This window comes from Gopherus flavomarginatus, chromosome 10 (assembly GCF_025201925.1).
Source record: "Gopherus flavomarginatus isolate rGopFla2 chromosome 10, rGopFla2.mat.asm, whole genome shotgun sequence".
NCBI classification, from domain to species: Eukaryota; Metazoa; Chordata; order Testudines; family Testudinidae; genus Gopherus; species Gopherus flavomarginatus.
Window position 1 is genome coordinate 67,888,929 of NC_066626.1, and position 26,186 is coordinate 67,915,114.

The following is a 26,186-nucleotide window of genomic DNA, read 5'->3' on the forward strand; positions in this document are numbered from 1 at the left end:
CGCTTCAGAACCCAAAAGTGGAAACCCGAGGTGTCATTTCCCAAACACGCCTACTACATTGCAAAAAACTATGAGGCCTGGATAACAGGAAACAACATTCAAACCTTGGAAGAACTAAACCTCCTCATACAAATGGAACAGTTCTTGGATGGTGTTCCTGAAGACATCACACGGTACATACAAGATGGAAAACCCAAGAATATCGCTGAGGCGGGGGAGATTGGAGCCAAATGGATGGAACTGGCAGAAAGCAAGAAAGCTACTGTCAAGGGGAACGATTACCCCAGGGGGCACACAGACCATAAACCCTACAACCGAGGACAGCCAAAGACCCCACATACCACCCAAGTAAAGCCACAGATACCCTACCCTTCAACCTCACCAGTCTCCAGTAACTCACCTCGGCCCAGTGACCCATCAGATGGAAGATGCTTTAAGTGTAATGAACTGGGACATATCAAGGCCAAGTGTCCCAAGAACACCATGCGAGTGCAATTCATTACACCACCATCACACCAAAGATCCCCAGGCCCGGATGCCTCTCAAATACCCTTGGAGCGAAGGGAAAATTTGAGAGTGGGCGGAAAGAAGGTTACTGCGTGGAGAGACACGGGGGCACAAGTGTCAGCTATCCACCAATCCTTCGTTGACCCCAAATTCATCAACCCAAAGGCCAAAGTTACAATTTACCCCTTCATGTCACAAGCTGTAGACTTGCCTACAGCTCAACTGCCTGTCCAGTACAAAGGCTGGTCAGGAATGTGGACTTTTGCAGTCTATGACAATTATCCTATCCCCATGCTACTGGGGGAAGACTTGGCCAACCAGGTGAGGCGGGCCAAGAGAGTGGGAATGGTTACACGTAGCCAAACCAGGCAAACTTCCAGACCCATTCCTGTTCCTGAGCCGTCCACAGAGGCCCCGTCTGTGTTACCAGAGACCCAGACGGAGGTAGTGGACCCGGATTCCATGCCTACCACTGAAACAGCCACAGCATCTCCAGTCCCAGGCCCGGAACTGGAACAGCAACCAGCACCAGCAAGTGCAACTACATCTTCAAACTCAACGCCAGAGGGCGCCAGCGAGCCAAAACTGGCAGAAGCGACAGACAGCCATACCCAAAAGGCTCAGCCAGAGCCTGAAATACCCTCAGGTGCACCAGCGGAGAGCGGTTCACCAGCAACGGAAACAACCCCATCACCTACATCGCTTCCAGAGGGACCAAGCCCAAGTCCACAGTCTGAGGAAGAACTGGTGACCCCAGACTCAAGGGAACAGTTCCAGACTGAGCAGGAAGCGGATGACAGCCTTCAGAAAGCTTGGGCGGCGGCACGGAGCACCCCACCGCCTCTCAGCTCTTCTAATCGATCCCGGTTTGTTATAGACCAAGGACTTTTATACAAGGAAATTCTTTCTGGTGGACACCGGGAAGAATGGCAGCCGCAAAAACAGTTGGTGGTTCCAACTAAGTACCGGGGGAAGCTCTTAAGCTTAGCCCATGATCATCCCAGTGGCCATGCTGGGGTGAACAGAACCAAGGACCGGTTGGGGAAGTCCTTCCACTGGGAGGGGATGGGCAAGGACGTTGCCAAGTATGTCCGGTCTTGTGAGGTATGCCAAAGAGTGGGAAAGCCTCAAGACCAGGTCAAGGCCCCTCTCCAGCCACTCCCCATAATTGAGGTCCCATTTCAGCGAGTAGCTGTGGATATTCTGGGCCCTTTCCCAAAAAAGACGCCCAGAGGAAAGCAGTACGTACTGACTTTAGTGGACTTTGCTACACGATGGCCAGAAGCAGTCGCTCTAGGCAACACTAGGGCTAACACTGTGTGCCTGGCCCTAACAGACATCTTTGCCAGGGTAGGTTGGCCCTCTGACATCCTTACAGATTCAGGGTCTAATTTCCTGGCAGGGACCATGCAAAAACTGTGGGAAACTCATGGGGTGAATCACTTGGTTGCCACCCCGTACCACCATCAAACCAATGGCCTGGTTGAAAGGTTCAATGGAACTTTGGGGGCCATGATACGAAAATTCATCAACGAATTCTCCAATAATTGGGACCTAGTGTTGCAGCAGTTGCTGTTTGCCTACAGGGCTGTACCACATCCCAGTTTAGGGTTTTCACCATTTGAACTTGTGTATGGTCACGAGGTTAAGGGGCCATTACAGTTGGTGAAGCAGCAATGGGAGGGGTTTACGCCTTCTCCAGGAACTAACATTCTGGACTTTGTAAGCAACCTACAAAGCACCCTCCGACACTCTTTAGCCCTTGCTAGAGAGAACCTAAAGGATGCTCAAGAAGAGCAAAAGGCCTGGTATGACAGACATGCCAGAGAACGTTCCTTCAAGGTAGGAGACCAGGTTATGGTCTTGAAGGCGCAACAGACCCATAAGATGGAAGCATCATGGGAAGGGCCATTCACGGTCCAAGAGCGCCTGGGAGCTGTAAACTACCTCATAGCATTTCCCAATTCCTCACTAAAGCCTAAAGTGTACCATGTTAATTCTCTCAAGCCTTTCTATTCCAGAGACTTACAGGTTTGTCAGTTTACAGTCCAGGGAGATGATGCTGAGTGGCCTGACGGTGTCTACTACGACGGGAAAAAAGACGGTGGCGTGGAAGAGGTGAACCTCTCAACCACCCTGGAACGTCTGCAGCGGCAACAAATCAAGGAGCTGTGCACTAGCTTCGCCCCATTGTTCTCAGCCACCCCAGGACGGACTGAACGGGCATACCACTCCATTGATACAGGTAATGCTCACCCAATCAGAACCCCACCCTACCGAGTGTCTCCTCATGCCCAAGCTGCTATAGAACGGGAGATCCAGAACATGCTACAGATGGGTATAATCCGCTCATCTACCAGTGCGTGGGCATCTCCAGTGGTTCTGGTACCCAAACCAGATGGGGAAATACGCTTTTGCGTGGACTACCGTAAGCTAAATGCGGTAACTCGTCCGGACAACTATCCAATGCCACGCACCGATGAGCTATTGGAAAAGCTGGGACGTGCCCAGTTCATCTCTACAATAGACTTAACCAAGGGGTACTGGCAAGTACCGCTAGATGAACCTGCCAAGGAGAGGTCAGCATTCGTCACCCATGCGGGGGTGTATGAATTCAATGTCCTTCCTTTCGGCCTTCGAAATGCACCCGCCACCTTCCAGAGGCTGGTAGATGGTCTACTAGCTGGACTGGGAGAATTTGCAGTTGCCTACCTCGATGATGTGGCCATTTTTTCAGACTCCTGGCCCGAACACCTACTACACCTGGAAAAGGTCTTTGAGCGCATCAGGCAGGCAGGACTAACTGTTAAGGCCAAAAAGTGTCAAATAGGCCAAAACAGAGTGACTTACCTGGGGCACCAGGTGGGTCGAGGAACCATAAACCCCCTACAGGCCAAGGTAGATGCTATCCAAAAGTGGCCTGTCCCACGGTCCAAGAAGCAGGTCCAATCCTTCTTAGGCTTGGCCGGATACTACAGGCGATTTGTACCACACTACAGCCAAATCGCTGCCCCACTGACCGACCTGACCAAAAAGACCCAGCCAAATGCAGTTAAGTGGACTGATGAGTGTCAAAAGGCCTTTACCCAACTTAAGGCAACGCTCATGTCGGACCCTGTGCTCAGGGCCCCGGACTTTGACAAGCCATTCCTAGTAACCACGGATGCATCTGAGCATGGTATAGGAGCAGTGCTCATGCAGGAAGCAACAGATCACAACTTCCATCCTGTCGTGTTTCTCAGCAAGAAACTGTCTGAGAGGGAAAGTCACTGGTCAGTCAGTGAAAAGGAATGCTATGCCATTGTATATGCCCTGGAAAAGCTACGCCCATATGTTTGGGGACGGCGGTTCCAACTACAAACTGACCATGCTGCACTAAAGTGGCTTCATACTGCCAAGGGGAACAACAAGAAACTTCTTCGTTGGAGTTTAGCTCTCCAAGATTTTGATTTTGAAATTCAACACATCACAAGAGCTTCTAACAAAGTAGCTGATGCACTCTCCCGTGAGAGTTTCCCGAAATTCAGTAGTTAAAAAGTGTTCTTAAAATGTAGAAGTCTGTTAGTTATATACTTAGTAGTATATGTAAAGGTGCATGTGTTGTATTAATCTGTTTATTTTCAAGTTCTAGAAGGAAATCGCCGCCAGTGAGCTTCCCCACTGTCTGCAATTTGGGGGGCGTGTCATAAACAGATAGCTAAGGGTTAATGTCTCTTTCACCTGAAGCACCTGACCAGAGGACCAATCAGGAAACCGGATTTTTTCAACTTTGGGTGGAGGGAATTGAGTGTCTGAGTCTTTTGTCTTTGTTTTCCGTCTGCCTGCTTTCTCTGAGCTTTGGAGAAGTAGTTCTACCTTCTAGTCTTCTGTTTCTAAGTGTAAGGACAAAGAGATCAGCTAGTAAGTTATATGGTTTCTTTTCTTTGGTATTTGCATGAATATAAGTGCTGGAGTGTTTTGATTTGTATTCTTTTGGAATAAGGCTGTTTATTCAATATTCTTTTAAGCAATTGACCCTGTGTTGTATCATCTTAATACAGAGAGAACATTTGTACTTATTTTTCTTTCTTTTTATATAAAGCTTTCTTTTAAGACCTGTTGGAGTTTTTCTTTACTTCAGGGAAATTGAGTCTGTACTCACCAGGGAATTGGTGGGAGGAAGAAATCAAGGGGAGATTTGTGTGTTGGATCGCTAGCCTGATTTTGCATTCCCTCTGGGGGGAATAGGAAAGTACTTTTTGTTTCCAGGATTGGGAACAGAGAGGGAGATTCACTCTGTTTGGGTTCACAGAGCTTGTGTCTGTGTATCTCTCCAGGAGCACCTGGAGGGGGGAAGGGAAAAAGGATTATTTCCCTTTGTTGTGAGACTCAAGGGATTTGGGTCTTGGGGTCCCCAGGGAAGGTTTTTCAGGGGGACCAGAGTGCCCCAAAACACTCTAATTTTTTGGGTGGTGGCAGCAAGTACCAGGTCCAAGCTGGTAACTAAGCTTGGAGGTTTTCATGCTAACCCCCATATCTTGGACGCTAAGGTCCAAATCTGGGACTAAGGTTATGTCAGGATGTTTTCTGACAAACAACAAAAACACCAAAACACAAAACCAACAACTTTCTGCAAGAATATGCCAGTTTCAACTAAACTTTTGTTGGGAAAGGTTTCTCAGGTCCAAGACAGAATTTCTGGTCAAAACCAGACCAAGAGACCACCCTAAAATAGCAAATAGCCTGGTGGTTAGGGCAATCACCTGGTATGTGGGAGATGCCCGTTCAAATTTCCCACATGAATGCCTTAATAACCAGGCTATTGAGAAAAAGATTCTGTGCGTCTCATTTTTTTGTTCAAAAACTTCAAAATATCTAACTTTTCTCCCAGTGTAGAACAGGAGAAAAATGCCACTTCCCACCCAATTCTACTTCATTTTCATTGTGTACATTTTCTCCCTGTCGGATACAATAACTAAAATAGTATATTCTATCCAACTTTGGAAAAAAGCTAAAAAGTCAACCTTTGCTTATTTCTGTGAATACTAACGAACAGGACATCCTTAAGGATGGGTGATGCTATTCCATACCTTACATTAATGTATCCTGCAAAATATCTAACAAGTGAAAAAGCACTATTTTGTGACCATGTCAGAGAGCTATAGGGTTACATTTCATATCTACAATGTGACAATTTGAAAGTGGGTTTCAACAGTCACATCATTTTAAAAAGTAATGCTTTGCAAATTTCGTAAAAATCAAGTGTATGAGCATAGATACCTTTGATGTCACAATTCCACCCCTAGCAATGAGTTATTCATGACTATTTTGAAATCACTCTATATACAGAATACTTCAAGGTTTTTTGTTTTATTTTTTGTAATAAGAAATACCTCCCAAAGAACCTTAAGAAAACCAAGACCCAAAAGGGTAAAGGAACATTTGGTTTATATCAGGGGTGGCCAACCTGTGGCTCCAGAGCCGCATGCGGCTCTTTGGAAATCAATATGTGGCTCCTTGCATAGGTGCCGACTCTGGGGCTAGAGCTACAGGTGCAAACTTTTCAATATGTCAGGGTGCTCACTGCTCAACCCCGGCTCTGCCCTAGGCCCCTTCTCCCGGGCCTGCCGTGCCATCACTCTTCCCCCTTTCCCCGCCAGAGCCTCCTGCACTGTGAAACAGCTGATTGTGGTAGCAGGAGGCATGGGGGGGAGGGAGGGAGAGCGCGGATGGCGGGGCTGCTCTTTGGCAATGTACATTGGTAAATTCTGGATCCTTCTCAGGCTCAGGTTGGCCACCCATGAGTTTATATGATACTAATACAAAATATTTGTTCACTGAAGCTTTTTTTCTACAGTTAAATCAATAAGAAAACTGAAACCATATCGTACATTCTTGACATCAAAAACCACTCAGACATCTCTTGAGATTAGCATAATCCACTGGAAACCTTTGATGTATGTTATGGCTGCCTTTTTAAATTGCATTCATAAGTATACAGTTAGGTAAAAGTAAAACTCTTCTCACAGTTTGTACTTAAGTATTGAGTTACTTTGGGCAAAACTACTCCAGGTTTCTTTTCAATATATTTACAAAAGAAAAGACACTTGATAGATATTATTTAACAATCAAGCACTTCTGGTCTAAAATCTGTCACCTCTGTCTTTAATAAGTTCATTTCTATTTCAGAAGCAATCAGTGAAAAGAGATTAGTTTGTACGCCTGTACCCTCAGTAAATGTTATAAAAATCTGTAGTAAAGGCTAATTCACAGAAGACATTAAAGCAATATCATGAGTTCCATAGTTGCTACTTAATGTGCCATGCAAAATAAAGAATATGTGATCTGCAAATTGACTGTTCATTTGCAATAGTGCACAACACAATAATCATTCTGGCAAATAAAATGGATATAATGCAAACAGATAAAGCAAGGCATCTGGTAATATCTTTCTAGAATTTATTAGATAAATATTTATAGCCCAGCATTATTGGTGTAATATTATTTCCCTCTCTCCCCCGACCCCCTTTACACAGATTAGTGCTAACTGTGAGAGATTTAGTCTCAGAATTCTCATATCATGGGATCTATCTTCAGATGTTTTGCTGATAAAGTCCACATGTAATATATAAACAGATTTAATTGTAAACCTGAATATATTACAGCTGACTCAATTCTTTGTCTAGTAAAATTCAGCATCAGATCTCACCAGGAGATAATTTTTAAAAGCTTTTGAGGAAGACAAAACATTAATGACAATTTTATCAGACCAAGAGGTAAGCTACATCTATGCTACAGTGATAATTTTGTCTTGCTGATCTGATATAAATGACATGTTGAATACATTTGAGAAGAACAGAAAAATATTTAATGATAAAGGCACTGTAGATATCTTCCATAAAATGACATTCCTAGATCATGTCCTAATTATCAATACAGGTAAGTTAGAAAACAGCAGGATGTCCTATTTTGATTATCATTGGCCTAATTAAAAAAAGAAAACAAAACAAACAAACAAACAAAACAAACAAACATTCTCAGCTGTATTACTTGATTCAGCACAGTATTTAGGCTACTTTCTTATGTGCTCTGCTGAACTGGAACTTCACAGAAGTTATTCCAATGTCAGAATCTAAGCTACAATATTTGCATTACAACAGAACACTCTTCATAGTGCCATGGGCAGGGCATAGCTGCAGTACAGCAGCTATCTCTTAAACAAAGGTAAATGTGTAGAGAGTCTTAATTCATTGTAGCACCATCAGAAGGTTGTTTTGGTGGCTTTCCCCACACTGACTGAAACAAAGAACTTCAGTAAATCTGTGTAAAGCCCAGGGTATGGCTACACTCGAAACTTAGCGCTTTGAAGTGTGAGTATAGGAGAGAGCTCTCTCAGCGCTGCACGTACTCCACATCCTCATGGGGTTTAGCTTGCAGCACTGGGAGCCGCGCTCCCAGCGCTGCGGCACTGTTTACACTGGCGCTTTACAACACTGTATCTTGCAGCGCTCAGGGGAGTGTTTTTTCATACCCCTGAGGGAGAAAGTTGCAGCACTGTAAAGCACCAGTGTAGCCATGGACCCAGGTCTTGCAAGATTGCCAGTTCAAGGAAGTGTTGATAAGGCTTGATGAATTTTGCATATAGCAAAATCCTGGCCCTACTGAAGTCAATGAGTTTTGCTACTGACTTCAACAGAATGATGATTTCACTTCTGAACTTTGGATGCTTATCAGAAACCAAAACTTCCAGACCTTTAGACACTTGTCCATTACTAACTGATAACTCATTCTTTCCTACTGAGTAACTTTCCAGGGCTGTCATGGGCAGGTCTTAGGTCACTGTACACTAACTAAAAGGAACTGTGAAAGGACAAAACAGGTCTTGCATTTTGGAACATGTTACATGCATAATATACACATACACATATATCTGAGTTCTTGACTTTTTATTCAGATGGTTTTCATAGCAAAAGCCTGCCAGAATCAACTGTTTCCTCAAAGGGAAACTGAATTCCCTGATTCTCTCACCTGATTCAAATACTCATATCTAGTATATTTGTCAGAATCTACTATTCAGGAAAAAGATGATGGATTTTTAGATTGCAGCTGTCTATGCCCCCCTACTCTTAGAGGGCAGAGACTGTGCTCACTTAATGGTACTGTATAGGTACCATCTAGTACTCAAAGCAATTAATGGCTGCCTTTGTAAAGGTGTTTAAACAATGTTCTGTTCTTGTTTTATTAAAATACAATGAGAAGCATGCAGTCAGACTCTACTTTTACCAGCTAATGCAATTCTTATTGTGCTATCATGTATTTTACTGAGGAAAGAAATGTATATTTTCATCTGACCATAACATCATTAGAACTGTTTACAAAAACCCATGTGAACTGTTAAAACAATCTTTACTGATTAAGATGTTGTTCTATTTACTGATGTTGGATTCATTACACCAAAGCATCTTCTGTTACTTAAAAGTAACCAGTAAAGCATTGCTGATATTTTACAAACTCTGAAATGCCAGTAAATCCTTTATTATGAAAAAACAGTCATGTGGAGTCAAAATCTTTATCAGAAATGTATTTGCTGCTCCTGCTTATTCCTCCAGTCCTCACTGAAGTCTAGTCTATCCATAACATCACAGAAGGGTAAAATTCATTGTTGGTGTAAGTCCACTGACTTCAATTGTGTGGTACCCTAGAGAGGAATTTGGCTTTAACTTCTGGATGGGGGAAGGAGGTGAAATAGGCAGGAGCAGAAGAACTCTTCAAAGAAGAGCCTGTTTTCATGGTAAGTAAGGGCTTGGTCCTGCCCCCTTGAAGTCAATGAAGGTTCTGTCACTGAATTCAAGGGGAACAGAATCAGACCCTAAGAACCTGACCTTGTTGCCACTGATGTCAATTTACTTTGGTAACTGAAGTCACTGGCTGTAGCACTGGTCCCTAAACTAATGCAGACCCTGGATAGCTAACTCTCAGGTTAATCCAATTTTGTGAGGCCAAAATGTAAGTGGTGCGTGTCAGAATACTAATTTTATTCACCTTTTGAGCCTAAATTGAAAAATTCAGATATCTGTTTCTGGTGTTGGCCCTTCTATTAAAAACAATACACACATATGCACACAAAATACATAAGCAGAAATTTTCCTAACAGAATTAAACCAAAGATTTCCACAAACATTCTGTAAACAGAGTTTTAGACCCAAGTCAATTTCTTCTCAGTTCTGACCTTTTGCAATAATTACCTGTACCTTGCATAGATAAGGCCTAGTCCAGTGTCTATTACACAGAAACTCAGCAGTATCCTATTTTCCTATCATGGGCTAAACATTTAAAAACACATTCTTACCTCTTTTTCCAAATATATCTTCTTATCATCCAATGTATTATAGAGAGTAAAGAACTGCTTGGTTTCTTTGTGAGTTGCTGACACTAAAAGCAAAAGAAAAACAGAGCAATGAAAGAGCATAGGAGGCACTGCCCCCTCCAATATGTTTAGAGGGATTTATTATTGTTTACATAACCTCGTATTAACACAAATGTTTTCATGAAATTTTTAAATCCTCAGTGCAACGGTCTTTCTGCATTTCAGTATTCCCCTACAGCACTAACAACCCAAATACTGTTGTATCATGGGATTTCATGAAAATCAGAGTGCAGAACTGAACAGCCTTTTTTATAATATTCTCAAAAAAGGATTGGGAGGAGTTGGAATTAATGCTAGTGCTGAAGGGGTACAGCATTCAGCCTGATTAGCTGTTTTAAGAAGACAAAGAACTTGTCTACATGGGGAAGTTAATGTGCAGTAAGTTAGGATGTGAATTTAAGACACACTATCTATTCCACACTAATTCCCTGTATGCACTCATACTGTGCATGAAGAGAACCCTCTGACCATTTAGTGAACTTCACAGCTTAATTCCCCAAAGATTCCATCCACAATGATCATGCTCCAGCCCAGATTTGAACATATTTTGTACTATAGAATGACATGCATTCTGACAATTCAGATTTTGGGGGTCTCAAATTGTGCACCCAAAATTAGTGGATACTTCTGACTCTAATATCTCTGTGCCTCAGCACCCATCCGTAAAACAGGGATAATACCTTCTCATTTCACAGGGTTGTTGTGAAAATAAATTCATGAATATTTGTCAAGCTCTCAGATACCACAAAGATGAGCACCCTTGAAAATCCCATAAGGAAATTAATAGTCTCTGTCTATAGAGCAGGATTTGAATAGTGTGCAGCAAATAGGTCCTGGGGCCACACACTGAACAATGAAGCGAAAACAAAATATTGAATAGCTGCTAACTAAATGAGCCTTTTCCATTCTGTGCACTGAATGAGGCTGGGTTGCTGTGCAAACAAAAAAAAAAAACAAACAAACAAGAGTATGTGATCACGTAATTAAAGACTATTACACTGCATATGCACAAGCGAACCAATTAAAATTGCACGGGCAACCTTAATTGCGGCATTTCCTAATTTTTGGGTTCTTGACAAAGAAACTTTAATGTTCTTTTAAAATAGTTTGTATGTGTGTAACATCTACTCTGTGTATACGTCTGACTATGCACTGTTCACAGCTGTATATACAACACACACACACACAAAGTACATATAGTATATATATACCAACAGATGCATAGTATGCATTCCTCCTTTCCTGACATCATGATTACAGGAATACATTTAGATGCATATGAACAGAATGGTCAATTTGCATGCCTAATTTTATTATCTGGGGGCACACGTACTTCTAAAAATTTGGGCCATAATATCTGAATTAAAGCTTGGTAGGGAAGAAATTGAGAGACAAGGTTCACACTCCTCTTCTGCCCAGATATTGCAGCACATTTGTAAAACCTGACAATTTTCTGTTTTAACTCCTCTAACCTGCAGCAATAAATGGGACATGAGGTGTTTAAGAGAGCCAGCCTTAACTACAGATTTCTTGACGTTTGTCAGAACCACATACTTATAAAGAAAACACACACAGGTCATACAAAAATGGTAAACCAATGTTAACTGTGATTAATGAAACATGAGTTAGATGTAGACACTTTCCCTGTAAACGGTGGATTAAGGGCTTTCTAATCATTGATGCAAGAGTCTGAACCTACTGCAAACAAAAGAACAATTACTCCAGAGATCATGTGCATCAAGTTTCAGCCTCAAGGGAATTTTTATAGCCAGTTTTTAAAACCTTGAAAAGGAGGGGTATACAATGTGAATGTCCAATGACCCTTAAATAGAACAGAATTAGCAGGTGCTGTTGTCATGCACCATAAGCCTATAATGTGATTATGCTCCTTTCACTGGTTAGCCTTCAGGAGTACATTTCTCTTTGATATACGTACCCTGACCATAAAGTTCGATAAATCTCTTCTGATACTGAGTTAACTCCGCTCTGCTGGGTACCTCATCAATCTTGCGTTGTAAAATAGCTATCTCTCTATTTCTTCGGGCCTGAGTGAAAGGTAGAGAGAAAAAAAATGGATCATTTTAAATGGATAAAAGATAGCAAGATTCAGAAATAACCTGCTAAATAAGCTAATAAAAAATACCTGCACAAAGGAGAGTTAATATATCCAGTAAGTTTTGTTAAGCCTCAAAATTTATTTCATTACACCAATTATAAAAGGTACTTGCTTACACTTACAAATGTTGAAGAAATTTACAGAAATACATTTAAGTGCTTAGCTAAGAAAACTTCAAAAATTCTGCTCTAGTAAGTTTGCCAAAAACAAACAGAAAATCACTTTGTACTCACCAGTAATAGTCTGATCTTTTGAAGCTTATCTTTTTCAGTTTTGTATTGCTGGTCTATAATCTTATTAGGTTCCTAAAATTTGAGAAACCAAAGATAATCTCTGATTAACAGGCAAACCAACAGAATTTAAGCATTGTCTTAAAAAAGAGAGGCTTTTGGTCAGCAATTATAAAAAACACAGATTGAATTCTTTATTTTGTTCACCTTTAAGGATATCCAAAATATTGCCAACATTTTTATATTATTTTAAGGAGAGCGGGTCAATGAAGCTGAATGAAAAAATTTAAGTTCTGAATGTCATTTACACTACATCAATAACTGCATATTTTACTAGCTTTTAGGCCTGAGAGAGAGAGAGAGAGAGAGAGAGATTTGAGATTGCTAAGTAGCCTTTTCACTGAGAACACCACCTCCAAAGAGACAATTGCTAAGTACAGTAACATGCAATTAAAACATAAAAGTTGTAAATCAGATTATATTCTCAGTTACTACAAGTGTAAAACTGGAATAAGTCCATTGACATCAATACATTTGTGATCAAGGACTTCTATGAGACTACTCATCTGTGTTAAGTGAAGCACATGCATTATTCTATACAGGATGGGGGCTCCAAGTTATCACCATCTTCCTTTGATTCTCCCATTGTGTTGTCCTTAGGTTTCTGTTCATCTTTCGGCTTTGTAGGCCAGGGACTATCTAGGGCCTGTACGGTACCAAGTGCACAAGTAGGCACTTAAGCAGTGATCACCACCATCACCACAATAAATAGTGACCATGACACCAATAATCGTAACAATGATAGCTACATCAATCAATCATATCTAGGTGCAATTCACCCACTGGCACAGGGCCTGTACAAGATTCCCCCATGCCATGTTAGCCCTATATTATCCATGCATAAGATCCTCTTTATTCTCCCTCCCTCGTCTCACTCCACTCTAGTGCTCTCACAGCACCAGTTGCTGCAAACCACACACAAGGGTTTGTTCAGGCTTTGGGTGGGGTAGACAGGGGAAGTTTTTTGTTCTTAAACTGTTTCGAATCCTAAATGACTAGTTATAAAGCATTTCTTTTCTGTTAATTTTTAATATCTTCTGCAATATTGAGGTACAGCACACGCACCAGCCATTTAAGATCATTCTGTTCTCATCTCCTTAAACCATTTACTTTAATTTCATTGAATAAGCGACATTACAGAGAGAAATTTGGTGAAGGCTGGTATTTGTTCTGCATTTCCCTGCTTTTGTGGATTTCCAAATCAGATCTTTCATGTGGAACTTTAACCTAGAAGTCTAAAGTCTCAATTCCTCTCCATGCATGTTGTGTTCTGGAGGTGGAGGATAAAGTTATGTGAGCTGCCACCCACTCGATTCTGGAAGAAGCGTATAAAGGCCACTCTAGTCATCTCAAGGTATACAAAATAACTAAACCCGAGCCTCCACTTTTTTCCACTATAACTCCCTGCCCTCCTATTAGTAAAGATTAGGGTGACCAGATGTCCCAATTTTTTAGGACAGTCCCATTTTTGGGTCTTTTTCTTGTGGGCTCCTATTACCCCACACCCCCATCCCGATTTTTCACATTTGCTGTCTCGTCACCCTAGCAAAGATGCATGGTAGCAAAGTTTCACGGTGACTGTTGCTGGTTAAACTAATAAGTGTTTCACTATAATTTCATGCTCCACTGTTTGTTGTGTACACTTGTTTATTATTTTTTTTACTTAGATTTGCTCCTTGTGGTGGGACTATCTTTCTTCATTATGTGTGTACAGCAGCTAGTTTGATTGGGGACACTAGGTACCTCAATATCTATCTATCTATTTTCTTTCAATGTTTGCTAGTTAGCAGATCAAGAGTGCTGAGGCTATTCCTGAACCCTAGTAACCTGCATGATAGTCAATTTGTTATGCATGGTTGGTGGCTGTATGTCTCAAATTCCAATTGGTGGTAGATTTTTTTTTTTAATACAACACAGGTGTAAAAAGGAAGAAAATTACCCAATGAATATTTTTAAATACTAATGATAAGTTAGCCTTTTGACATTTGCTGTTTACCTTTTCTTCCCCATTTTCCTCTGCTTCGGCTTTCAAACTCTCAATGTTTTGCTGTAGGCGGGCCATCTCTTCCTTTAAAAGCAACAAAAATATTATAGTTACCTTCAAGGGAAAAAAGCCCAAATCTGTATTTTAATAACTTCTGCATTAGATAGTACTCCATGATGTACATGTACTGGGAACATTACATAGCACTCTGCGCTAAGGGGAAAAGGAGGCAAATGTTCTTCATTATGTTAAACTGCATGCCTTGTTTTTCAAGTAGAAATAGCCATATTTCTTTCTTGTGGAATATATAGTTACTTTGGATGCATCTTAAGCAACACATAATATGGAAAGCAGGACTGGAGAAATGTAGGAATGTTAAAATACCAGCATTCTGACACTGGTCTGCCATATGTAGACACAACCAGCACAACTGCACCCAAGACAAGTTAAAGGCTACAAAATTATTTCCATTATAACCTTCTGTTTTCATAACTTTTCAAATGATTCATCTTTGGGGCTAAAATGTTCCATGCTTAGTCTCTGCTGAGGGATGACATTTCTTCTTTTTCGTTATGTTTAAACAAAATCTCTTTAGCTGTTGTTGAAATAGGAACTAGAGAAGGAAAACAATTCTCTCTCTGATCTTTATCGTATTTCCAGGGTGTGCATCACCATAGCAGCGAACCGAGCAGAAAACACATTAATTATGCACTGAAATTGAAACATACTCTGAAAGTAGGAAGGCTTGATCTTGGGCTTCTCTCTTCTAGTGGGTTTTCCAAAGCCAGTGGCCCTTGACCAAGAGGTAGGTCCTGGGCACTGTTAGCTGTGCTGTCCAAGAGGAGACCAAGCTGTTTCAGTGAATAAGATAGATGGGTATCTCGTGTAGCTAGGCCCAACACTGAGTAGGCTTTTCAGTAGTGTTATTTGTAGCATGGTTCATGGAGTAAGACGACACGTAACTGTGCATCAACGTACTGATGACACTATTACCTACATTTAGAAATGATCCTTCTAAGGGGCCTCTTCCGTACTATGCAAGCTGAATGACATGTAACACAAGACAGAACCTTGAGGGATGCCACAGTTTAGATACAAATGAATAGGTGGTTGATTTTGTGTCCTTGCAAAGGGTGTCTAAAGACCAATGGCGAGCACTTCTGGCTAATCCAGAACTGGACCTGCAGGGTTGTCTAGCCTAGTTTCAGAGATACATTAGGTGACAGATCTAGGTGATTCTCCACAATTCTGTATGGACTGGGTTGGCATTATTCAAAATGGATCTGACATTACCAGTAAATGTCAACAAACAAACCTAGTACAGGGCAGGTGGAGGTGGACAATTCCATTTACCAATTTTGATCAATCTTCATGTAGCAAGATAGAGAAGCAGAGAGACACACTTACTCTACAATGAGCTCTGAACTCTTGCTCTTGACTTTTGAGATTTTCGTTCATAGCCACCAGTGCTCGTAGGTTCTGCAATATGCTAAATTAGAAGACACAGCAAACTACTTTAATTCTTTCAGTTTCTCAATTTACACACAAGGAAAATTAAGTTATTAGAACAAGGTTATTTTAAACAAGTTTTCCTACTACTGAGCTAAAAACTAAAAAACACAAACAAATATCATTATGGTGCCATGGAAAATAATTAAGATTTGGTACTGCACAGATTATAATGCTTTCATGATGCTTCCTTCCAGTTCTCTGTTACCTATAAAAAATTCTGGGAGGGTCTCCCATCTGATACATAGTGTAGTTTTTTCAAGACATGGGCTTTAAGTAGGGGGGGAAATGGATAGAGGGCTTTATCCTCTTGTCAAATCGGCCTTGGGCCCCTCTGGTTGCAGTACATATCTAAACTTCTCCAATAAAGGAAGAGTTTCATTTTTAATTGCTGATTATGGTCATGTTGGGTGAAATTTTAAAGGCTCAAATAGGAGTTTCTTACTTCTACTAACTTTCTATTGGAGCTGGAGTCTTAACTTCTATTTATGCCTTGGAAAAGAAAATCTTCTCCCCCCTCTTGTGGCACTCTAAATTCCTCTATATCATTAATGCATATGAAGTTACGAATCATGTGGTATGGTTGTCATTAAAATATGCTGTAAGTTGGGGAATCAGCCAGATATCAGCTCCCTAGTGGCAACAGCAAGGAAAGTAACCAAAGTACAACCCATCAACAGCTACTGTCCAGCAAGGGAATTACAATTCAATGACTCAGCTGCATGAGGCGAGCCCACACCAGGGGAATTGCTCAACTTTGCCTGGAGATTCAGCAGTGCCCACCAGATATGCTTGGACTTGTGTTCCCCAAGCACATGGGACAGAGTATAAAACAGAACACAGGGACCCCATGCTTAGCCTTTCTCCTACCCCCACCTATGCTGCAAGCAACCAAGACATTCAGAAGAAGACTGAAGACTCCAACAGAGGAGGCTGGCCTAGGTTTAAAGGGACAAACTTGTATATTAAGGACCGCAATATCCAGTGGTGTGAAAAAACTGCTTAATTTAGATGCTCAGTCTAAGGGGGTTGAGAGCTGAGACTGTGCGCTTATCTTTTATTTTCTTTTGGTAACTAACTCTGACTTTTTATAATCACTTAAATCTATCTTTTTGTAGTCAATAAATCTGTTTAACTATTCACCTTTACCAGTGAGTTTGCCTGAAGTGTGTGGAAAATCTGCTCAGGTTTGCAAAAGCTAATGTATATCCACTTTCCATTGATGGAAGTGGTGAACAGATGACTAAATTTGCACTGCTCATCTTGAGCAGTGCAAAATGGTATATTCCTGAGGTACAGTGCTGGGTGGATTTGGCTCTGACGCCTTTCTCTGTGGGATTCACGAGAGCCTCTGGGAGCATTCATGCAATCTAGCTGGGTGTAGGCCTCCACATGCGGTTGTGCTGAGTGCTAACAGCACCTGAAGTGGTTTGGTGCTGGTCACTAGCATGGCACTGTGAGAGATGGCCCAAGCTGGAGAGAGATAAGGGGGCACAGCGGTCCCACAGTACCAGGCTGCACCCCGAGGGTCCCATCACACTGCTGTCCGCTAAGCTAAAAACAGACTCCTCACAGCTATATGTTAATTATACATTTAGGCTGAATAAGAAATAAGCACTGAATGCTACATTGCCAAAGCCAGCAGTTTCCAATGATCATAAGTCACATAAATGAAGAAAATATACCTTGAATCTGCTTGGGATTCCACCGTTTCTAAGGCTGCCAGCTCCTTGTCCAATTTATCACTGTAACTCTTAACCTAAGGGATGCAATTAATAAAACGTGTAAATACATTTGCACACTAGAATGATTCATGTTTCTCTGCCTTCCCACACAATGAAGCCAAGGAGATGAGCTTTCTCCAAATAAAAGCTTTAGAGAATTTTCTAGAATCTTTGGCTTTATTTCTTAGCCATCATTAACAAGTAAGATTTCTTTCCAAGGTTAGCAGAATTCCCTTACCAGGTATGAGTACTGCAAACATGATGAATTTACTGACCACTGCACTTGCCCTCTACCTTGCCCTCCCAAATCAATATGTAGAATCTCTGTTCCACAGCAAGATGGACAAATGAATTCTACATTGCACAAGACTATACCAAATGCTCCTGTCTCTCTTAATTCAGGAACCTATCTATATACGAGCAGAACTGTCATATTTCATTTTTTTCAGGTCTGTATGAGTCAGTCATAAAAACCTTGCCTTGGAACAAAATGTGAAAGGTCAACAGATCATGTTTAAAAAAAAAACTTATCTAAAATTAAAATCAGATTGGGGTTATAGAAAAGAAATATTCTAACTGACTAATTCAAGACTTCTGTGCTCTTTCTTCTTCCAATGAACTTTCGTAGCCCACCATCTAAGCATAAAACTGTGACTCAGACTATATATCTACACAGGGGAACCAGAATCTGCCTTACATACCTATATGGGCTGCCTGGACCTCCAGTGCAGGGACATAGGCCTAAGCAGAGCTAATAATGTGCTTACTCCCTCCTTACAGTGTGTGGACAGGGAGGAGCAGAGGAATGGGGGGGTGTCTTTGCTACACTTCCTGTTCTTATTGGTCCAAGAAGTTGAACCAATGTGGGAGAGTTGTACTTCGCTGCTAGCAGAGGCCAGCAGTAAACTACTATCCCCAGGTAGCAAAGAGAAAGGAGGGGGATGTATGATCACTGGTACAAACTACACTGATCAGCTTAAAGCTCAGAAAGTAGGCAAGGCTTTAGCTCAACCAAGCTGAGCACAGGCTGAAGCACAACAACTTGGTCTGGACTAGAGCATTGGAAGGTATTAATTAGAATGGACTAACTAACAACAATGTACACATGCCAGCTTTAATATCTAACCTAGAGAAGGCCTTAGAGAGGTCTCTCTGACTCACAGCACCTCCCAGGGCTACTTGTGAGTGGTGCAGTTTATTTGCTACCCCTTGTGCGTGTGAAGAGTTGTACTTCAAGACAACAATCTAGTTGTAAATATGCTACATTCTTGTACAGTGATGAGAGAGACAAATGGACTGGATGTTAAATATTAAAAATTTTCTGCTGTTAATATGAATTTTACATGCATGGTTTATGGACATATTCCCCCCTATTGTGTAATTTTACAGTACAGTTCTATTTCTCCTGGGAACAGAAACTGAAGAGGAAAAAGATTATGCTTATGTTATCTTTATCACTATATGTTTTAGCAACATAAATAGGCTTACAAACTATAAAGAAAGATCATTTTGTCCCTGCTAAGGTGGTGAAAGCCTCAAGATCAAGGAAACCTATAAAGACGATGTACTAGGGATGGATTCTCCATGGCACTGGCAGGGATTCATGCACGAAATGTGGCGCAGTTTCAAAGAACAGCTTGAGTAGAGACGAACCTTAAAAGTGAACCACAAAGCTTTTGTTAAAAGTAAACAACTCCTAAGATTCCAAGATGCAGTTTTATGGATAGACAGTGGAATTATCTTCTGCTACAGCAAGTGTTCAGGCTTTCTCTGAGAATATAATTTCTCAGATTCAGATGCTAATGGCTGCACTGTTGGCACCAGACCCATGTCTGAAAGTGACAAATACCTCTTATTGAGTTCTGTCCATTTCCACTCATTGAGGTTCTATAGGTGCTGGGAGGTGTTGATCACTACTGGCTCTCTAAGGGAGGGTGAATATTCCAGAGTCCCTCAAACCTGAGAATGAGGATATTAGTAGTATTCCAGTAGTGCCTAAAGACGCAGCATACCACCAATGATTGTAGCAAGAGCTGAATTCTAGGAAGTCTTGAAAATACGCAAACCGTTAAACAAAAGGACACAAGTGCACTTAGAGATTCTGTACTCCACAAGTGGCAAAAAGGAAGGAACACAAACTTACATATCAAATCACACAAGTGACATACCTAGTTCAATAACCTGTTTCTGGTTACATATTCAAAACCCTTAGCTAAAACTGTAATCTCTTCTACTGAAATGAACCCCATTAGCTTTGATACTACAGTCACAGGTGGTATAGAAAACCTCATTACTCTGACATCATGACCTTCAATTAGGTCACTACAATGCTCCAAGACTTCAAAATAAAACTAAGTTTCCTAACATTTTAAACGTAACCATACTTTAAAGTCAGAATTAACTACGTGTAGAAACGTTCAGGAAAGACATTAAAAAAAAACTTTACAGTTAACATCTAATCACATTTTTACTGTGTTTCCATGGCATCACAGACTATTTCTCTTTGTTCCCTACATTTAATATGGTGTTGCAATTACATTTCTGTTCATTTCCTTGGTAACCTGATGTTGATATGTATGGATTTATATACAAAATGAATAGGCTCTCTATAGTACTGCAAACATATACCAGATTATGAAACCAAAACTACAGAGCCAAATGCCAAATGTTAAATAGTGACCATTTCTAAAGCAGCACTGCATGTCAATCTTAAAAATCAGATAGCTCATCCTGTACTTTGCTGCTTTTGTTCTTCTGATTTAATGACCTTCTACAGAGATTTATTGACAACAGTTCTCTTTCTTCTCCCTATTAGTGAATCTAACTTTCACAGAAGATGTCAAATGGGTATGTATACCCTGCACATGACGCCTGGGTTCTAACTCAGCTTTGAGCCTGAGCCCCACTTTATGTCCACACAGAAATCACCCAGACTCAGGTCAGTAATACTCAGGACCAGGTTTTAGGACCCTGCTACTAAGGTGGGTCAAAGCCCAAGTCCTACTGAGATTCAGGACCAAACACTATTACTTTGCAAAGTGGATGTAGCACAAGCTGCATACCCAAATCAGAAGGTCTGCGTAGTGCAGCATGAACATATCAGCATGTCTGAGACACCTTGGTCCACCAACTGTAAACCTAAGTGTACAATTCAGTATGCTCAAGCACGGGCTTGGATTCAGAGTCCCACAGACCTGGGCTTAGTGTGGAGTGCAGACATACTCACTGACTGTCATGGAGGGAGGAGTCCCTACAGATGAGATTAGGAGTACTTATATATGCATAGCATCTTCTGTCCCGAAAGGGCACAATATTTCATATAGTATCTATATCTCTTTCTATTTATATGAAAAAGCACTGAAAAGCAGTAATCCCAAGGGTGAAAGCCAATTAGCCTACATATGACGGGGAGGACGGTCAGTGCCACGGGGCCAGCCATTTATCATACAGAACATACTATGGAATCTTTAACGAACAGACAAGACCTCTGTTTTAGGGATCCTATCCAAAACACCTATGCCCAGTAAACTGCATGCTATTTACAGAGCTGTCGAGAGGATGACACCACCACCATTTTGCGGCAGGTTTTAGAATTTGTTTTTGTTCCACATGGGAATGAAACCAAAGCCTTTTGAATGTAGGCTGTCAAGAGATGAAAGCCTCAGGTTACCAGAGAGCCCCTGAATCAAGAAATCCACCCCAATGAAAACTTCATCAAAACGTTCTGGATTCAACATAACAGTATATTTTGACAAAATGAAATTTCATTGAAAAATGTTCTGACCAGCTCTAGTATTTAGACTAAACAGCATTGGATTAAGTGCCTAGCTGAGCCAGCATGGTCCTGTATTAGCAGTTCTATCAAATCTAAGTATTCCAAATCCAGTGCACTGGTTGCAAAACCACCCCGCAAAAATACCAGTTTTCCTCTCCACCAATATGCTTCAAAGCAGCTGGGGAAGAATCATCTCTATGATAACAGTTAATTACTTTACCCATTTAATTATTAGTTTTACTACTGAGTTAGCCATTGGGGATGGGGATGTGGCTACCCATTTATTTGGAATGCATGTCAAATTAGATATCAAACAGCTATCAGATGGAAATAATCTTTAGTCTTGACCAAACTGGGCTAAAATTGAAAATGATGACCAAGAGATGGAAGAATCTGTATATTCTATTACTAATCCAGAGAGGCAGCCAGCCCAGAAAAATTAATTTTTAAAAAAATAACGTATTTATTTTTGATGGAACTGAGAGATTACAATCTCACCTGAATTTATGACCATCCACTGTTTTATCTCCCCAAAATCATGGAGAGAACCAATAGACTGGCATCAGCAAATTAGCTACACCCACAGTTTCAATAGAATGAGATGAGTTAGTTTCATCAGCCACAACTCCAGTAGTTTCTGTACATTCTGCCTATATCCTGGTCCCACTTCACACTCCACCAGAAGTACTCTCCTCAGTGTCCCAAATATGATCAGGAAAAAAAAATCCCCTTTATACTATTAGGACTCATTTGATTTTCAAAATATTTCTCAGTGGGAACAGTTAGGCCAATGCTGGAAGCTTTTCAAAATCCCACCTTTCATGTATATTTTGTCTATGGAGCAATAAAAAAGTAGGGATCTAGCTGGCCAACACCAGTTTCAAAGAAATACAACTTGCGTCTAATATTACATGTTAACTTCATAAAACAAAGGATGAGAAAAGCAGTGTTATAGTTTGATATTACCACTACTATCACAAATGCACACATTCTTAATTTGTTCTTTTCATCCTTCTATATGCATGATATGTTCCCTGAAGAGGGAAACCGAAGAAATGTTACATTTTACAGAAGACGAAGAAAAAGATTACCTCAGTTAATGTCTTCTTTGCTTCACTACAGCCTGCTTGCAGGTCAGCACATTTAGCTTGCAACTATTATCAAAGAAAAAGAAGAGTTTGATTCCACATTCACACTAATTACACCTGTAATGGACAATGGCAATATTTGAGTTATTGAATTATTTGTTACATTGGAGGTTCTCAATGGTTGTCTTCTACACAATAGGAAAGCTGTCAGAATCACAGTCTTTCCCTGTCAGATTCTTAGTGTACATTCCATTACATGAATTTTGGCTGAAAAATTCCAACAAACATGTCAGACGTTTACTGATGAACTCTCCAGAGGCATTAGCCTTAGAACAAACAATTGTCAATGGACTGGTGACTTGCGAGATGGAATCTTTGTGCTGTGGAACTCCAAAGAGGTTTTAACCATAATCTAGACCAGTTACCTTATATTTCACAGCTAGACTGGAACGAGGGCCATGTTAACAAGATACCTCTACTCTTCCAGACAATCTGGTACATTTGGGAGACACTGTGCTGTACATTATTGTTCTGATCATTGTCACGGATTTTTTTCAAGTAACAGTCAGAAGTAAAGAAGATTTTAGCAGCAACAGGGTATTTTCTTAATATGCATCAACCTATTATGTCATTGTTAACAGTAAACATATGACAAAAAGTCTAAGATGACAGCAGCAAGGAAAACTGACTATTTCACCTTGTCACACAGAATTTACAGGCTCCTCTGATAACATATGAAACAGAGACATAGTACTTTACAGGTAAATAATAATAAGGCCCTTGACTTTAGACCCAGTTTTTTAGAGGAATTCAGATGCCTAAGTCCCACTGATTTCAATGGGAGTTAGGTGCTCAAATACCTTTAAAAAACAAAACAAAAAAAAACTGTTACATAAAATTTCTGTTTACACAAAACACTACAAATAATGACAGCAGAAATGGAATTGGGGTCAGAAGATGGGAGGACAAATAATGCAAAAATTACAAGTTGAGTTAATGGAGTGTGTAGATCCACAACTATGTGATCTATTTGTTGCAAGACTTCATATAGAATTTATAATAGAATCATAGATTATTAGGATTGGAAGGGACCTCAGGAGATCATCTAGTCCAACCCCTTGCTCAAAGCAGGACCAATCCCAAAATCCCTAAATGGCCCACTCAAGGATTGAATTCACAACCCTGGGTTTAGCAGACCAATGCTCAAACCACAGAGCTATCCCTCCCCGCACATTAGCGAAGTCTTTCATGGTGTTCCTGAGGATTTAGAATTAAGAGTTCCAAAAACTCCAAAAATTAGAATTTAACCTTTAATCATGTTTGCCAGTTCTCACTAAGGATTAACATATAAAACAAAATTTACATATTTTTTAAACTAAGCAGTTTTTGATCTATGAACCAGGCTTACTGCAGTATTGGGATCTAAGACTTCAAAAACTTGAAACCTAAAAACCATCTCTCAAAAACACTGCAACCAATTAACTTTAAACCCTCTTCCCACTCAAACCTCCCAAAGAAAAAAAAAAAATTCTCCTCTGGCCATAGGTAACAAAAAAATTAAGAAAAGGAGTTTTACTGTAAAGTTAAAGAAGGGACTATATTTGGGCTTATAAAGGAAACTCTCTTACAAACTAGAGAGTCAATAGTATTACTCAATACTATGCAAAAGCGTAACATTAGGGAGATAAAGTTCTGCAAAGTGGCATTACTTGTTTCACAAGCACATTTTCATATTTTTTAAAATGGTTTTTCCTCTTCCCTGTTGTTGTTTGTGTAGGACTTTCACACAACCAGGGGAACGGTTCAGAAACGAAAGTAAAGAGAGAAAAGTCAACACATTTAATATACACCAGATGAAGGAACTATTTTTGTACTACTGGTCCAATGCTCACAAGCATTTAGTACTGTGGAAGAAATGGACCATCTGTTCCAGTAGGATTCTTCTGAATACTGTACTTATGCTTACTGGCACAGGAACAAGTGACAGACACACATTTAACACAAACATATATTTTTTTTTTGTTAATTAAATTTTTTTAAAGGGCAGGAGGAGGGAGAAGAAAAATACAGGGCCAGACTCTCCTGCTTTCCAGTCCATGTGCCACTGGCACAGCACAGTGGCTGAAAAGCTACCAAATCTATCCAGCTGAGAATTCCCTTAGCATAGGGTGTGCACAGCTGGCACAGATCCAGCACCTGTGGCAGCTTCCCCTCTGCTCAGCTATACCTAGAAGAGAGAGGGCAGAGAAGCAGCAGGGCTAGAGCATAGTGTGCTCCAGCAGTCACACAGCGTCTTGGGCCAGTGTCAGCAGAAGTAGGTTAGAGAAGTCCCAAGACCACTTCAACTTATGCTGGAGCACATGACTCATCCTTTCCCCTTGCCTCCACAAAAATCAGCTTGAGATGATCCTCTCCCCTAATCCACAGGTTAGGGCAAGGGGCCTGGTGTTCTGATCTCTCTCTGCCTTTGAAACTGCAGCTCTCCTTATCTCACTCTTCATTTTGCATGCATGTGGGTCAGTGGAAGCAAGTGTACCACAAGCTGATATGTTCATGTATGTTCAACACACTGTGGCACAATCAAATAGCTTTAGCACATGACTGGCAGCAAGGATCCATTGAGTTCTAACACTGGAGGACACATTCCCTCCATGCCTGAGTACAAAAACGCCTGTCTGCCTCACGTCCTTCTGCCTTGACCTCATTCTGGAGACCCAGGGTATTTATTTACTTGATCCATGAGGATTGGTTGTTTGTAAGGCACACTGAAGAATATGCATTACATACACACTGTTGATAGCAGTCATGATTTTTGGTGTATTACTTAAAGCTCCATCTGGGATCAAGAGATTGCATGAGAATCTGAGTTTTCTTTCTAAAAAAAAATAAAGTAAAAAAGAGGAAGTTTCTAGCTCATATTTTTGGAGAAGAAAAACTCGAAGTGAGTGTATCCTGATGGCAATTTTTTTTTTGGTTAAGATCTCATGATTTTTTGGGCCTTACTTTTGAATTTTGAGCCTTGGAGGTTAGTAATACTATATTCACACTACTTATTATTGATATAACACTCACATTTTGCTACACGCTTTAAAAGCATTTCATCTGTTTGGTTTTCCCTACTTTGAGAACAAAGTACAGACAAAATTAATGGCTTTTTCATGCTACAATATGAATTATACACACAAAAAGACAGACAAAACCCACATATCACAGACACACTTGATCCATTAAATGTTAGAATAGCATAAGAATATCCAGAAAGTATGATGAAAATAAATGATAGGACTTTTATAGTGGAGATACAGTGCTAGTTTTAAATAAACTGGGATATCTATTAAAGTGCTAACAGTTTATGACAGATAGGGTAGGCCAGAAGGCAACAAAGATGTGGAATTGCATTAGCTTTGACAGAAAAAGTAATTAATCCAGTTCCATTATGAGATCAAATCTAACGTTTACTAGCATTTTTAATTAGCTGTCATATTAAAGTTTAAGTAAAATAACCCAACTTTCTTTACAAAAATTTGTAAGTTAGCCAAAAAGCTTAAATCTAACTTTTTTTTGGTTGGGAAGGGGATAGTAGGAAGCAGGAAAAATGTAAATTTAATTTAAGATAAATGTAATTAATACTTCAAATTGTCAATGCATACATATACACATGTATGGGTTTCATTCCATAACTTAGTCCTAACCTTGTGTTTGTTTAATGTCAGATTCAGATAACTGAGCTACGTTCAAAAAACTATGCTCCATTGATAACTTTACCATAGATTTACCCATAAAAAAA

The 26,186-nt window shown here is 40.4% G+C and overlaps 1 protein-coding gene across 2 annotated transcripts in view; it reads right to left on the minus strand.

Moving 5' to 3' along the window:
* Positions 1 to 26,186, minus strand: part of CCDC93 (coiled-coil domain containing 93) — a 104,422-nt gene that overhangs the window by 14,745 nt on the left and 63,491 nt on the right. For both annotated transcript variants that reach the window (XM_050916021.1, XM_050916020.1), the window contains 7 exons: positions 22,403 to 22,465; positions 17,498 to 17,571; positions 15,711 to 15,792; positions 14,316 to 14,387; positions 12,263 to 12,334; positions 11,850 to 11,958; positions 9,836 to 9,918 (listed from right to left, as the gene is read on the minus strand). In XM_050916021.1, coding sequence (XP_050771978.1) covers positions 9,836 to 9,918; positions 11,850 to 11,958; positions 12,263 to 12,334; positions 14,316 to 14,387; positions 15,711 to 15,792; positions 17,498 to 17,571; positions 22,403 to 22,465 — 555 coding nt within the window. The remainder of the gene's footprint in view (positions 1 to 9,835; positions 9,919 to 11,849; positions 11,959 to 12,262; positions 12,335 to 14,315; positions 14,388 to 15,710; positions 15,793 to 17,497; positions 17,572 to 22,402; positions 22,466 to 26,186) is intronic.